This window comes from Podarcis tiliguerta (genome assembly GCF_965153285.1).
Source record: "Podarcis tiliguerta genome assembly, chromosome: 10".
NCBI classification, from domain to species: domain Eukaryota; kingdom Metazoa; phylum Chordata; class Lepidosauria; order Squamata; family Lacertidae; genus Podarcis; species Podarcis tiliguerta.
Window position 1 is genome coordinate 68,272,321 of NC_139543.1, and position 16,435 is coordinate 68,288,755.

General features: G+C 45.3%; 1 protein-coding gene across 1 annotated transcript in view; it reads left to right on the top strand.

Annotated features, from left to right (window-relative positions):
* Positions 1 to 2,446: 2,446 nt before the first annotated feature.
* LOC310658826 (uncharacterized protein) overlaps positions 2,447 to 16,435 on the top strand; it is a gene marked incomplete at its 5' end in the record, with an annotated part of 29,628 nt that continues 15,639 nt past the window's right edge. The window contains 9 exons of the mRNA XM_083401196.1: positions 2,447 to 2,512; positions 4,661 to 4,687; positions 6,611 to 6,685; positions 7,460 to 7,540; positions 7,641 to 7,667; positions 8,816 to 8,860; positions 10,647 to 10,715; positions 13,211 to 13,306; positions 15,164 to 15,190. Coding sequence (XP_083257322.1) covers positions 2,447 to 2,512; positions 4,661 to 4,687; positions 6,611 to 6,685; positions 7,460 to 7,540; positions 7,641 to 7,667; positions 8,816 to 8,860; positions 10,647 to 10,715; positions 13,211 to 13,306; positions 15,164 to 15,190 — 513 coding nt within the window. The remainder of the gene's footprint in view (positions 2,513 to 4,660; positions 4,688 to 6,610; positions 6,686 to 7,459; positions 7,541 to 7,640; positions 7,668 to 8,815; positions 8,861 to 10,646; positions 10,716 to 13,210; positions 13,307 to 15,163; positions 15,191 to 16,435) is intronic.

Sequence of the window (16,435 nt, forward strand, 5' to 3'; positions counted from 1 at the left end):
TGTTCCGCGAATGACCAGAGGGAAATCACACAAAATGATAGCCCTTTCCTGTAAATAAAGGAAGCAATCCCTTGCTAGCTTTGGTGAATACTTGAACTGCTGAGTTTCTCTTTTTTGTTTTAAAATCTAACCCTATTTTTTAAATCTACTCCTTACCCTTCCCTTCCCTTATTCAAATGGTAATTTAGCCAAAAGATGCAACATTTTCAATAGTATAAAAGGTTTGCTGAGACATGAACTCTGCACATGCACAGAGGCTAGATCAGCTTGAAAGAGAGAGAGAGGAAGGAGGGGGAACTGTAGGAAGGGGGGAGAGGAGCGGCTGCAGGGAGAAACTTATCCAAATTTCCTTATGTAAAACTTGGAACCATTGAGGGAAATCACCCTTAATGTGTCTTTTGCTCCAAGGGCTACTTAAGACAAAAGGGTTAAGTACTGGACCATCAAAAGTCAAGAGGTCGCCAAGTTTCAAATCTTAACATGCCAAATTCTTTTCACAGGTAAATATCAAAGCACTCCTACTGTGAGTTCCTCTCTTGAGTAGTTCGCCTCCCCAATGGAATTCAAATTTTATAACAGTTTTTTGTTGTTGATTTTTTTGGACGTGTGTGTGTATATGCCTATACATTTTAGGAACAGCACTTCCTGACAGACCTCTCACATGAAATAATTTTCCCTTTTAACAGAGTGTCCTTTCTTTCCTCCCAGAGCACAAATGATAATGAGGGGATGCAAACAGTGATTTAAATAACTCTATAAAAAGTAATTGCATTTGTATTTCTTTTTGCTTTTCTTCCCTTAAAGCCAAACAGTCACTTTCTTTCCGTTCAGCAAAACAAGTCTGAATCCCTGCTAGTTGATTTCCCTCTATCTCTTTGTGGCTTTAACACTTTTTTTAGGTTACAAATAATCTGTTTTTCATTTATTAATCAGGTTTTCATTGGGTTGTTAGAATGCCAAAACAGGTTACTTCAGGTTTTGTTTGGTTAAAAAAAAAAAAAAAATGTGTGTCTTAGCATTTATTTATTTTTGGTTCCTCATAGGTCATTGTGTGTGTGTGTGTGTGTTTTACTTCAGTGGGGACATGTCCATCACATTGAAAATCATTTTAAGCCCTTTTCCATTGTTTTACCATTTTTTCAGTCTAGTAGTAATCTGTGTGGTTTTGATAATGTCTTTGTATTTCTATTCTAAATCTGATGTCTTTGTCTCAAGTCTGTTTAGATCTGACTGGTAATCTAATTTTTTTCTTTCCTTTTTATTTTTTAATCTTTGTTGTATTTTTACAGTTCTCTTTCTATGCATGTGGAGTAATTTTTTATTTAATAATATGAAAACAAAAACAAAAACAAAAACTAAGTGAATGAAAACAAACAAACTTAGCGGATAATAACAGTAATTATATGAAAATGTGATAATAATATTAAAATGAGTAAAATGCTTAACGTGCTAAGATAACTCAAGGAGATTGGAAGGGGGGCTTTTGCCCCTTCCTTTTCTAACTCTGTCTTTTAAGTCCCAAAAAACCCTGCCCTCTTACAGGATATCAGATGTGCAATGATGAAAAAGCAGCAACAACCCCTCAACTCAGTTCTTCACCATCACAAGACCTGCAACAACAGACACCAGTTTTCAAAATGCCGACAGCTATCTCTTTAAAAGGATATAGACTGAGGGGGGGAGGGGAGCTGACAAAGGGGGGAGGAGTTGAATTCTAAGGACATTGTCTCACTTTTGAACCTTAAGACTGTGCTCCAGGATTGAGAAGATCACAATTGTGTCAAGATATGCAACTGATATTTAATTAGTTTGTTTGGTATTATGTGTTATTATGTAGGAAAGTTGAAATGTGCCTTGACAGTGTGATTTCCACAAAGGGGGTCAATTTCTGTCTGTAATTGTTTTTATGTTTAATGTCTTATTGCTTACACACCAATGGAGAATTCTCATGCATTTTATACTTTCTAATAGCTCACGCTATTGTGTAGTCTAATGTTTAGATCAATTTATAACCACATTTCATAGTTCCATCTAGCGCTCTGCCAACTTTCCCTATCCATTTTAAAATGTGCTGAACCTTGTTTTGCCTAGGACAAGCTTCTGGATCCATAAAACACAAGATACATGAAGGTGGATATGCTTTGGTTTAGCAGGAGTGATCCCTTATAGAGTTAAATTGACTTATTTGGACAAAATGCCCTTTTAAGAATGGTTTTCTTTTAACAGTTTGTTTTGAAAAGTTGAGAACCATGGGGCAAGATAAATTCAAATTGGACTCAGTTTAAATTGGACAAGTGTATCCAGGCTGCAATTAGCTTTCTGGTCCTTAAAGTGCAAGTGAGCAACTTCCCATGACTGCAAGACCAGAGCCCATAACAATAAAATACCATAGAATGGCCAAGGCAAAGACATTTCTCTCATGACGTGTCCAAACCGGCCATGCAACATGGTTAATATGAAAGCCCTAAGTGGATTCACCAGGGATTGCCACTCCTGTAGCACTATGCCCGGTGTGAGACCACAGAAGAGCTAGCTTGACACCTGGGAAACACACAAAAATGGCGGGGGACAAAGCAAACTGCATTTTTCAGTCATTAGTGGACCTTCCTGCTAAATGTAAAGCATAGACCACTATTGAGAAAATATTTCTTCCAAGATGCTAGAATACCACAAGTAACTGAGCAACAAAATATTAATTTTACGTGATATCCTATGTCTAACTATGCACAGTTACACCGTTACATTTCTATGCAAATATCCTTAAGAAGCATGACATCCAAGTCCCTTTCAGGCTCACATGGACACACGCATCTGTGACGGAGAATAGCAGGTTAATATTTACCACCTTAAATTGTGCGGAGAAAAGGATTGCAAAGTAGCCACCTTTGCAATCTTATCTCCGAAGGGGGGAACTGTAGCAGGAAACCCCCCCCCCCATCATTCAGTTTGTACAGACTTCACACACACTCACACTCACACACTACATACGCTACACTTCTGTTATAAATTCATAGAAAATCAACCATACATCAGATTTGCACTGTTCCACTTTTATTCTACTCCATATTTCAAGGACTAGCTAAGGGGGGTGCCCTGGTGACGGTCAGCCATAATCCCCTAAGCGAGCAGTCACATACCTGGCTACTGCACCTGGAGGGGCATGATAAGCGAGATAAGCATCCTGATGGGCTCAGGCTCATCTCATCATGGACACAATGGACTGCATACGGTTGTATATTCAGAGCAGACAGCAACAAAAGGACCATGGCCGGATTCCCCTCAGGGGGAAGGAAACTGCACCTTTTCTTTGTTATTCACAACTGGTTCATGGGAGGGGGAGAAAGGAGGAACCAGCCAGGTGACAAGACACTCAGGTTACCACCACAACTCCTCCCTCAACCCCTCCTTTCTGTGATGTATGCATGATGTTTTGGGGGGTGGGCTTGACCTAGAGGAGGGGAATTTCAAAAGTTTTTATAAGGTCTTGCACACCATTGTTCTGGGTCTTTCCTCTCTCCTGCGAGTGAGGGGAACACCCTGCTGCAACAGTACAATAAAGGCCAAGCCTACAGGCTGCTGATTTGCTCCAATTTACTCTGGTTGGTGTCTTTACTTTTGTCCAAGGGAGCCCTCGGACCGGCAACACCTCCTAGTTCCCTTTCCTTTTGTGTTGCGTCTCTTATGCTGCAAACTTGAAGTCAGAGTCTGTCCCCTCATTGATACTTGAAAGCCTCTCTGGGAGCCTTTTTTGGCTGAAGGGGTGGAATAAAATAAAGGCCTAATAATAACAACAACAACAATAATAATTGTTGTTCTCTGTTTGCAGGCGCAGAAAGGAGAAAAGGCAAGTATTATAACCTGATCAGGTTTTTTTGGGTTGTGGGTTTTTTTTGTTCTGGGTTCACAAGGTTTGGAAGCACCAGAGGCTAAACAGATAACCTGTTTACAGAACGCAGATTATGAATTAAGACTCTGGACTAGACTAACATTAGTTATGAGATCACCCAGCTGTTCTTAAACCGATCTGGGGAAACGAGTGCTCCTAAATAGCTTTCCGGGCGCTCACTGAAGCCATAAATAAATAATAAATAAATAATTTTTTGTTTATACCCCACTCTTCCCGGTTCAAAAACCAGGCTAACAACAAATTTAAAACACTTAATTGTAAAAGCAGCATAAAATACAGTATAAAAACATGAATAACAATAAAATTCAAAGTTCAGAAATCAATTTAGGGGAGGTCCATCTAATAAGCATTAGATAATCCCCAGGGCTAGCTGGCTGAATTAGTCCCACTTGGGCTACTTACCCAAATCTAGATCCATAATTTATGTCACTTTGCAAAAGACATTCAAAGCCTGTCAGAGATTTCAAATATTTGCAATGATCTTTTAAATATTGTCTATATTTGTATTACATTTTTGGTCCTCGTGGTTTCTAACTTCTCCTGTTAATCTTGCCATCTCAGCATATTCAAATAATTTTGTCTGCCAATCTATTTTAGACGGCATCCTATCTCCTTCCAATATTGGGTTAGTAATGTTCCCACAGCTCTGGTTGCGTATATAAATAGCGTTCTCAATTCCTTCAATATATCTACGCTTATAATACCTACCTTTCTATGAACCTATGTCTTTTCTCATTTTTCCTCCTTGCCCAGGGAGACCAAGGCCCACCTGGAGATGTGGTAAGTGATGATCCAGTAAGTTGGGGAAGGAGTTTTGTCTTTTTAAGGTCCACAAAAGACACCTCACAGGCGCAACACGCTTTCTGTTAGCATCATCTTTGGGTCTGCTGAGGTTGGGTTGAGATTCCTCTCTAGAACGGAGCTCTAGAAGAACCTAGGACTTATGCCACAAGGAAGGAGGAGCTGAGCATCTCCAGATCTTGCTGAACCCCAGTTCCTATCAGCCTCAAACAGCATGGCCAATAGTTAGGAAAGATGGGAGATGTAGCCCAATGGCATCTTCAGAAATCACTTACTGTTGGTTTTTTTGACTACGTGCCGTTCTGTTCAGCTTCACACAGTCAATTAATCATTGGCCGAAAGCCAAGGATGACTGAGCAGAGAGGAGTTATCTGCTTAGAGATATGGGACCTTGGAAACAGCTCTGCCATTGGTTGAGGTCTCACACAGGCATGATGATTTATGACCTTACTGACAGGAGGGTGTGTTGGTCAGTGTGGAGTCTGAGAGTCGTTTGTTAAGAGAGAGCTAGTTAAGATCCGTATCTTTTCATGTATATAGTAACTTGTAGGTAAAGGTAAAGGGACCCCTGACCATTAGGTCCAGTTGTGGCCGACTCTGGGGTTGCGGCGCTCATCTCGCTTTATTGGCTGAGGGAGCTGGCGTACAGCTTCCGGGTCATGTGACCAGCAGAACTAAGCTGCTTCTGGCTAACCAGAGCAGCACACGGAAACGCCGTCTACCTTCCCACTGGAGCGGTAGCTATTTATCTACTTGCTTTCGAACTGCTAGGTTGGCAGGAGCAGGGACCGAGCAATGGGAGCTCACCCCGTCGCGGGGATTCGAACTGCCGACCTTCTGATCGGCAAGTCCTAGGCTCTGTGGTTTAACCCACAGCGCCACCCGCATCCCTTTTAGTAACTTGTAGAATCTACTGTAAATAATAAACACCTCTAAGTAACCAAGTTACTAGTAGCAGCGTCTTGTTCCTGCTTCTTCCATCCTGCCTGCAACTGATTGCTTTCTGGAACTCTGCGTATGCTCTGCTAAGGTCCTGCAACAGGTCAAAGTTGCAAAACACCAGTACTTACAGCCCTGCATTTTCAAATTATCTGGAAGGCGTATCAGTGCAGGAGAGGACACCATATACTAAATACTGGACGCAGGTGGCGCTGTGGTCTATGTTAGTTTATTCAGCTCTGGCCCTTGAGCTGATACGGCTCATCTTGACTTGCGCCCAGCAGAGTTTAATCCCAGTGTCCGCAAACGAAAGGATGAGGCAGGTATGGCTACATTGGGAAAAGCTTTATTCCTAAGCTATGCAGAGAGCATACAAATATACATCTTGTCTCTGTGAGAGCAACTCCCACAACTCCCACAAAGCAGAGAGCAACTCCCACAAAGGAACGACAGAACAAAGAAACAGGAAACCAGTGAACGGCACCTCCAGTCTCCCTTTCCCGTGAGAATCCAACAGTATCTGGACTCTGTGGAATGTAAACACAGTCTTGTGACTGCAAGCAGCTGCTCAGTACGGAAACAGAAACTAACATTCTAAACCACTGAGTCTCTTGGGCTTGCTGATCAGAAGGTCAGTGGTTCGAATCCCCACAATGGGGTGAGCTTCCGTTGCTCTGTCCCAGCTCCTGCCTACCTAGCAGTTTGAAAGCATGCCAGTGCAAGTAGATAAATAGGTACCGCTGCGGCGGGGAGGTAAACTGCCTGGATTTGGTTGCCTTATTAATAAGCTTGAACAACACTGGGGGGGGGGGCTGCCAGGGTCCCCACCCTGCTGTATACAGTCTGTGTTGGAAATGCAATCAACTTCTAAAAAGTAGATGGCTTGACCTTAGGGAACAAGGAGGAGGATGAGGAGGAGAACAGCATCTTGAATGACACTCCTTTTCTGACTTTCCTTTCCAGAGCTTCACGGGTCTTCGCACAGGAGGGGGCTACGACCCGTTTAGTTTCACCACCAAGGGGGAAAAAGGAGAGCGGGTAAGTGAGGGAACAGGCTGGGTTTTGCATCAACACGTGGACACACGAGTGTCGGGGCCTTTTCTGTAGTGGCTCCCTGTTTGTGGAATGCTCCCCTCTCCCCAGGGAGATTCACCTGACGCCTTCATTATATATTTTTAAAACATTCCTCTCCAACCAGGCCTTTGGGCTGATTAATATCCTACAGCCTTTTAAATAGATCTGTGGGAAGGGGGTGTTATTGTCTTGTTGTTTTGATTTAATGATTTGCTGTGTTTTATCTTGCATTCTATTCTGCAAACCGCCCTGAGATGTTTTGCCATTGAACTGTAAATGTAACAGTGTAGCCTTATTAGACTTTACCGATTGGTAGGGTGAGCGTTGCTCCCAGAACAAGGAGTCAAATGACATCGAGGTTTGGTTCAGATAAAGAGTTTATTCTGCTCTGTGCGTCATTGTGGTCAGGATGTAAGATAAGACCCAGATGTGTCATCCCTGCTCCACTTTGGAACTGGCAAGGCCATTCATTAGGCGTCACAGACTGATAAAGGAGAGAGCTTGTGTTCTTGTTATACATTTGCTCAAGAGCTCAAGTTAATGATTTTTAGCTAATGCACCCTTGGAGAAGGAAAAATGGGATTTTGGGGCCCGTTTCAGACTGACTGCACAGTCAGATTTTAGAATGGGAACCCCATTCCTTCAACAGCGTCCTTCAAAATGCTTCCAGCAGCAGCACACGTTTTTCCTAAGAGACTCCCTTCCATTTCAACTCTGCTGTTTCCCCCTGACATTTAGGGACTCCCTGGGAAAGATGGGATTCCTGGATTGCCTGGCAGGCCTGGACGAACTGGTCCCCCTGGTTCCCCTGGACTCATGGTAGATATTTGGGTCTGAATTGAAAGCGTCTTCAAAAGGTTTGCCTTATTGTGTCCAGTCTTTGTAACATCCCCTATTCTTCCTCTCTGTTGATTGACAGGGTCTCCCTGGCATTCAAGGCGATCATGTAAGTTGGTCGTATGACCCCTTTTCCCAACCAGTGTCCTGCCCTCCCCATTTTTTAAAACAAGCCTGTTAGTCCTTTGGGTGGGCATTTACAGGTTTCCTGCAAATTTGCATGGTCTTTTTGCATGTGACAGTTGAGCACCTCTGATTGACTGAGTTAAACTCAGTTAAGCTGTGTTGTTTTATGCTTGCTTATGGTGGAACCTCTGGCAATGCTTGGCCAGACTGGAATGCTTGGGGAGCATCGATACAGGATGCTTGCAGTCTGGTTTCTCTGAGGGAAGGAAACATTGTCTGGTTTTGTTTGCTGTTGAAACCAAAAGGAGATACAGTGGTGCCCCGCAAGACGAAATTAATTCGTTCTGCGAGTTTTTTCGTTCTACGAGTTTTTTCGTCTTGCGAAGCACCAATGTGTATTGACGGTTTCCCATAGGAATGCATTGGCGGTTTAAAAAAAAAAAGGCGCAAGACGTTTCGTCTTGCGAAGGAAGCCCATAGGGAAATCCATCTTGCAAAGCAGCTCAGAAAATGAAAAACTCTTTCGTCTTGCGAGTTTTTCGTCTTCCGAGGCATTCGTCTTGCGGGGCACCACTGTACTGTGGTACATCGGTTGAAGAACAGTCCTGTTTACGAATGATTTGGTTTACGAACGCCGCAAAACCAGAAGAAGTAGTGTGCAAACTTTACCTCAGTCTATGAACGGAAGCCGAATGGTGGAAGGGCACTGGCAGCGGGAGACCTCATTAGGGAAAGCGAGCCTCGGTTCAAGAATGGTTTTGGTTTAAGAACGGGCTTCCGGAACGGATTAAGTTCGTAAACCGAGGTACCACTGTATGTGGAAGACATGCTGAAGACTGAGTAGAGGTCCCGGGAAGTTATGGGGAAATAAATTAGGGTTGGCTTTATTGTTAAGCAGAGTGAGGCGATGATGCAGATTGTGGTCTTTCAGAGCCCTCTGGCTGTACACTTCTGGCAGAGAAGCCATCTTGAAGTAAGATTCATATACCATCCAGTCAGCTTCTATGCATGGAATGGAGTTAAAGGCCCCATCTTGTCCCTCGCCTCAGGCAGTGCATGAGATCTCTTGGTGCCTTCCGGTTCTCTGTTTCTGCAGGAACCTAAACCTCCATCCTTTGCTTGACGTTCTAGGGGCCTCCGGGATATGCAGGACCTCCAGGACCAAAAGGAGATAGAGTAAGTTTTCTGTATTCCTTTTAAATCCTGGTGACCCCATTGATGTGGGTGTGACTGTGCGGACCATCTTTCTCCGCATGAACCTGCTTGGACCTTAAGATCATCATCTCAGGCCTTTCTCCACGTGCCATCTCCAAGTGTGGGACCAAAGGGTGGGTAATATTAATAATAATAATAATAATAATAATAATAATAATTTTTTATTTATACCCCGCCCTTCCCAGTTCAAAAACCGGGCTCAGGGCGGCTAACAACAAATTTAAAACACTTTAAAACATTTAATTATAAAAGCAGCATAAAATACAGTATGAAAACATGAACAACAAAAATCAATTAGATAATCCCCAGGGCTAGCTGGCTGTATTGGTCCTACTTGGGCCAGCGAGGAGGCCAGGGGAGAATTAGCTGTGGGGTCCCAGAGCGGGTGCTCTTCATAAAAGGGGAACGGGAAGGGGAGGGAAGAAGGGAAATAAAAGATCAGGCTGAATTCAAATTAAAGGCCAGGCAGAATAGCTCTGTCTTATAGGCCAGACAGAAGGAGGTTAAATCCTGAAGGGCCCTAGTTTCATGGGACAGAGCATTCCACCAGGTCGGAGCCATCACTGAAAAGGCCCTGGCCCTGGTGGAGGGTCGTCTGACTTCCTTAGGGCCTGGGACCTCTAAACTATGGTTATTCATGGACCTTAAGGTCCTATGCGGGGCAGACCAGGAGAGGCGGTCCTGTAGATACGAGGGCCCTAAGCCACAAAGGGCTTTAAAGGTCAAGACCAGCACCTTGAACCTGACCCTATACTCCACCGGGAGCCAGTGCAACTGGTAAAGCACTGGGTGAATATGCTCCCATGGCAGGGACCCCGTGAGGAGCCTCGCTGCAGCATTCTGCACCCGCTGGAGTTTGTGGGACAGTTTCAAGGGCAGCCCTGTGCAGAGCGAATTACAGTAGTCAAGCCTGGAGGTGACTGTCGCATGGATCACTGTGGCCAGGAACAAGCCTTTCTGGAGTACTTGTTGATATCCATCTGTCTTGAGAGACAATGGGCATACCTCCAGGGTTGAAGTAAAACTGCTGTGTTAGCAGCACCGAGGTGACTCCCCTAAGGCACAAGTTCTCGTGTCATTTCAGAAAATGCAGATCAGGGCCCAATCTAGGCATATATACAAAACACTGTGAAAATGCTTTTAAAACAATGTTTTAAAATATATATTGAATTTCCCAAAAGCTCACCATCGCCCGCTCGTATTGCATTTGTTTTTGTTTTGTTTTTAATTTTTCAATAAATCTTTATTGGTTTAAAATACAAACATACAACAAAGTTAAGTATAGCAAAGTTAAATACAAAAAGAAAAGATCATCACGTAAAAGCAAGAAAAAATTTAAAAAGACAAAAAAGGGGGGGGGGGGAATGAGGAAAAAAAAGAACCAAAGATTTATACAACCTCATGTCTATCAAATTAAATTTTCTGCATGAAACTTCCAATCATTCTCATTATACTTTTTCTATTGTCATGGTATTATCGCACAGTTTTATTTTATATCCTTTTCCATACATTCCACTAAGGTATTTGTTTCATTTAATTATTGTGTCACATTTGTATAATGCACCTAAAACATGACATTTGCAGCTGTATAGCTGAGTGACAGGTAGGTTTGCCTTAAAATGTGAATTGGTTCAAATTTCTTCCCTTCTCCTTTTTTGCCGTCTTGGGTTTCTTTGGCGTTTCCCCATGGAAATAGACCTGTGATCTGCCTGATTAGCAACATGTAAACACAGCATTTCTTCTGCAGGGAGAATCAGGATATGTCCTAGGAGGCATGGAGGTCATTCCAGGGCAAAACGGATTACCTGGACCGCCGGTAAGTAGGAGCAAAATATTTTGTCCTCCTTAATATTTCTATAACTTGACCCTTCTCCCCAATACATCCTGTTTCCTCTAGAGGTTGGACATGGCTTTGCCCAGACTCTGAATTCAACACAGTTTACTGAACTCCTCTCTCTCCTCCCTCTGACTCTGAGCCCCAGGGGAGTTTATTGCTTCCGTCCCTTGCTGGTGGGTCAGATGCCTCGAGTATGGGATGAGAAGAGGCTGTCGCGAACAGCATGGGTGGTGATGGGGAGCCTCATAGTGCAACGGAGGCTGTGTTGCTGTCGGGTGGTTGCCAAGAGCAGGTCAGAAATAACTCACGTGGGAGCGCGCTGAAACTTTTCCAGTCGAGTGAAGTATGGAGGTAGCTGGGTGGAGGGATCTTGCAGATCACGTCGGGGTCACCAGATGTTGGGTTGAAATAAGCGACAGACGAGTAGTTGGTGTCATGTGGGAGGCATCTCCCAGACCAAGTCTCGGAGAGTCCCTTTTATTGTATATTACCCCAATTGCCTCATATATGCTTGGTGCTGATTGGTTACACGTGGGGTGCGTACAAGCGTTACACATACGAGGGGTTACATGAAGACATTACGCATTATTAGATAGAGAGAGCACAGGAACACAGTAATCTATGATTGATAGGGTGGTACTCGGAGATTATACAGAGTGCACTTAACATTCTTCCAGTCTGCGGTGATAAAGAGAGGATGTATATAGTTAGATAGGAAGGTCATGACATCACTTAGACATTCTGAGCTATCTGTGCCAGGGTAGCTTGGAAGGGAATGTACAGAAATACCACCTACGCAGGATCTCTAAGAAAGCAACAGGAAAGCAATACAGGAAAGCAATATAGGAAAGCAATACAGGAAAGCAATACAGGAAAGCAATACTCTACACTCTTTAGTCAAAGGAAAAAACTGCTCAGGAGGCCAGGCATCCAGTTAGCCCAGCAATTCCTCCCAATAGATCTTGCCCCAGTGAGGCCTTCCCATGGTTGCCTTAGTCTCCTCCTCTCCTGGGTCCTTCCCAAGCAATCTGAGACTTCGCCGCCTTGTCTGTCTCTGCCTTGCCCTCTTCATACCTCTCCTGATCCTGAGAGACCAGGGAGGGAGGGAACTGGTCGCAGCAGGAGGGGGAGTCCTCCCTGGCTTTTTCAGCAGCCTGCCTCCACTCTGCCTCTTGGCCCCCCTCGCCTCCAGCCTGCACTTCTGCCTTGGAGTCTGAACTGCTCTCTGCCACAGACTCTGCCCGCTCCCTAAACCCTGTTGCCTCTTCAGTTTCCTCCTCCCAGTCTGCTCCCCGTTCTCCCTCTGACTGTACTGGGCCTGGGGGTTAACCCGAGCAACACGGTCCAGGTCCGGTCCCGAATCCAAGGATTCCTCAAGGAGTCAGTCTGACAGGGCCAAGGCAGGTCACAAAGTGTTTTGTGCCTTCCATTTCTTTTATGACTTACCATAAAAGTCAGAGTGTGTTGGTTTTGGGCCAGAGCTTAGGGAAATCATTAGCGCCATTTTAGAAAGAGAGAGTGGTGTGCTTGAAATCAGAAGTCCTTGATTAAACTGGGACATGCACATCTAAGGTCAGCATGCAGGGGTGGACCTGGTTTGCACGTCACGGTAAGCTTGAGTACAGTTCAGCACCATGTGTACAATCCAAGATGCCTCCTGAGATTGTTTACCCCACTCCCCACAGCCCCAGACTCTCCTCTGGTGCTACCATAAGGGGTTTAGAAGCCTTTGTGTGCGAGGTCCGGCAGTAACCCGAGTAACGTGGTCCAGGTCTGGTCCTGAATCCAAGGGTTCCGCGAGGAGTCAGTCCGACAGGGCCAAGGCAGGAAACCAGGCAAGGTCAGGCACAGGATCACACGTAGGTTCTGGCAAACAGCCAATGTTGCTCCCACAACCTGGGGCAGGGTCTAGCAGCCTTTTATCTCTGTCGGGGTAACGGCTGGTCCTGATCCCCCGATGACTCACCTCCCTGTCTCGCCCGAAGGCGAGCATTCCTCCTGTGAGTACTCAGGTCTCTTGTTCTCTCAGACCTCACTTTCTGCAGCTTGCGAGACGTCGGTGGGTTACTAGACCCAGAGGCTGCCTCAGCCTCCCCTGACCCAACCGGTAGTGGAGCAGCTGTAAGTGATGGCCCAGCTGGAGGCAACGAGGTAATCCCCGCATCTGGAGCCAGGGCAGGCTCAGGCCCCTGACTCAGCCCAGCTGGTGCTTGTTGCAGGGGAACCTATGCAGACTGGGGCTCTTCAGAATCAGGCCCCAGACTTGGTTCAGATGCCGCCTGAGGCAAAGGATCCAGTGCGGTTCCGAGTCCAGGCCTGAGTCCTAGGCCATCACACTGAACACCCATTGTTGTCCCAGCAATTCCCAATTTCTGAGCCTTCTCCCCTTGCGGGTTCCCCAGTTGTTTCTCTCCCCCTCTCCACTCCTCTGCATCCATGACAGTTGTTCAGATGTTTGGGTTAAACCATTTCAGGGTTACAAGGGGCAGCCAGGAGTTCCCGGAGTGCCAGGACCACCGGGTTTGCCCGGACTCCCCGGACCACAGGGACCACCTGGATTGTCAGTCAAGGTGTGTATGGGCTTGCAAGCAAGCAAGGGGAATGCTGTCTCAATTTGCAAACTGTAGAATTCAGTGGGTGGGTGGGGGAACCATAGCCCGGTAGCAATTGACACTGAATTTCTGTTAAACTGAATATCAGTGAGGCCTGAGTTATGTCATATAATAATAATAATAATAATAATAATAATAATAATAATAATAATAATAAATAAATAATAATAATTTATTATTTATACCGCGTCCATCTGGCTGGGCTTCCCCAGCCACTCTGGGTGGCTTCCGACAGATTATTAAAATACAATAATCTATTAAACATTAAAAACATCCGTAAACAGAGCTGCCGTCAGATGTCTTCTAAAAGTCCGGTAGTTGTTTTTCGCTTTGACATCTGGTGGGAGGGCGTTCCACAGGGTGGGTGCCACTACCGAGAAGGCCCTCTGCCTGGTTCCCTGTAACCTCACTTCTCGCAGGGAGGGAACTGCCAGAAGGCCCTCGGCGCTGGACCTCAGTGTCCGGGCTGAACGATGGGGGTGGAGATGCTCCTTCAGGTATACTGGGCCAAGGCCGTTTAAGGCTTTAAAGGTCAGCACCAACACTTTGAACTGTGCTCGGAAACATACTCAGGAGTGTGACCTGAGCACAACACTGGTAAAGAGCCGGTTAAGGAGGAACCTAAGGGCTGATGATTACAGTAGAAAAAACACACAATTCCAGATAAGGTACAAGGAGGGTTCTTCTATGTGTAGTAAAAATGAAGGCAGGAATGGGGTTCTCCTCCTCCTTTTAGGAGGTCTCATCTGGCTTAGCATCGGGGCACAAGTATGCTCCTGGAAGCTTGGAAGAGCAGAGAACTTAAAAGTCTTATGAAGGTGGAAGAAACATTAAGGGCAAGAATTATTTAAAGAACACCTTTAGCATCCTATAAATGGCTCAGGACCTTGCCGACAAAGGTCCATATAGTTCAAGCTATGGTTTCCCCAGTAGTGATGTATGAAAGTGAGAGCTGGACCATAAAGAAGGCTGATCGCTGAAGAATGGGTGCTTTTGAATTCTGGTGCTGGAGGAGACTCTTGAGAGTCCCATGGACTGCAAGAAGATCAAACCTCTCCATTCTGAAGGAAATCAGCCCTGAGTGCTCACTGGAAGGACAGATCCTGAAGACTTTGGCCACCTCATGAGAAGAGAAGACTCCCTGGAAAAGACCCTGATGTTGGGAAAGATGGAGGGCACAAGGAGAAGGGGACGACAGAGGACGAGATGGATGGACAGTGTTCTCGAAGCTACCAGCATGAGTTTGACCAAACTGCGGGAGGCAGTGGAAGACAGGAGTGCCTGGCGTGCTCTGGTCCATGGGATCACGAAGAGTCGGAAACGACTAAATGATTAAACAACAACAAAATGGCTCAGGACCGCAATTCCTCCAGGACCCCCCTTTCCATATGAACCTAGCCGGACGCTGAGATCATCTTCTGAGGCCCTCCTTCGTGTGCCTCCTCCTCGAGAAGTTCGGAGGGTGGCAGCCTGAGAACAGGGCCTTCTCTGTAGTGGCTCCCCATCTGTGGAATGCTCTCCCCAGGGAAGTTTGCCTGGCACCGTCATTATACACCTTTAGGCGCCAGGCAAAACCGTTCCTTTTTAACCAGGCCTTTGGCTGCTCCGGTTTATATCCTATGCCCTTTTAAAATGTGTTTTTCGTGGTGGTTGTGGGCGGCTATTGGGTGGTTGTTTTTATTTTATTAGGTATTTTGCTGTTTTATATCTGGATTTGATTCTGTGAACTGCCCTGATACCCCTGGGTATAGGGTGGTATATAAATTCAATTAATAATAATAAATAATACAGCCACCTCTTTTCTCTCTCTTCCAGGGTGAGCCAGGAGACCCTGGGGTCAGGGTAAGTGCAGAGTTGTTTTACCGCCTGTTCAAGCTATGCTGTCATGAGAACGTCAGTAGAGCCCGGCTGGTGGAGCAACCCAAAGGGACCCATCAAATAATCATGGAGTCACAAGGGACTCTGAGCGTCATCAAGTCTAAACTCCTGCAATACAAGAATCTCAGCACATGGTCTCCCATCCAGTTTGAAACCATACCTCTTAGCTTTGCAAATGTGCCAGCTGTTATATTGCTCCGCCACTATAAATAAATAAATAATAATAATAAATTTATTATTTATACCCCACACATCTGGCTGGGTTTCCCCAGCCACTCTGGACAGCTTCCAACTGAATATTAAAAACAATACATCACCAGACATTAAAAACTTCCCTAAACAGAGCCGCCTTCATTTGTCTTTTAAAGGTAAAGTAGTTGTTTATTGCCTTGAACAGAGCTGCCGTCAGATGTCTTCTAAAAGTCCGGTAGTTGTTTTTCGCTTTGACATCTGCTGGGAGGGCGTTCCACAGGGCAGGCGCCACTACTGAGAAGGCCCTGTGCCTGGTTCCCTGTAACCTCACTTCTCACAGCGAGGGAACCGCCAGAAGGACCTCAGTGCTGGACCTCAGTGTCCGGGCTGTGGGAATGTTCAGGGATGCAGGAGAGGATATATTGTTTGATTATAGCGTTTCCAACTTGTGTAAACAAGTTCACAATTTAGCAGAGTAACATTCCCCTTTTTAAACTTGCAGCGTTTGCTCAGGCTCGCTGAAGCCTCTATAATAACTGTTCTGGTATTTCCCCCTTATTCCCTCATAAAAGATAAGATACGACACAGTCTTCTATAAAAGTATAAAAAGAGTTTACTCACGTTCTGTTCACAATCGGATCCCAGAAGGCAGGGTTAGCTTAGAAAAGTAATATACACCTGGAAACTATCTCATAAGGAGACAGTCCCTCTGTCCTCTCTTGGCTGGAAGAGAGCATCTTTGGCTAAGCAGATGTTGCTTCTTTGATGCATGTAGTCAAAGAGAGAAAAATGTCTGCCCTGTCCTGTGCTTTTGTCGTTACCTGCACAGGTGAGGCCACACCCACCTCTAGTCACATGCAGAGGAAGTCTGTCCCAGCCCAGAAGGAAACAGGAAGTTTACCTGCTGGCTGGACAAACATTCCTCCCCGTGTGTAAACATGTTCACTCTAGGAATGTTGTACTTGACTGCTCTTGTGATTCACATCCCACACAGGCTGGATGATTGGGGGTGGAGAC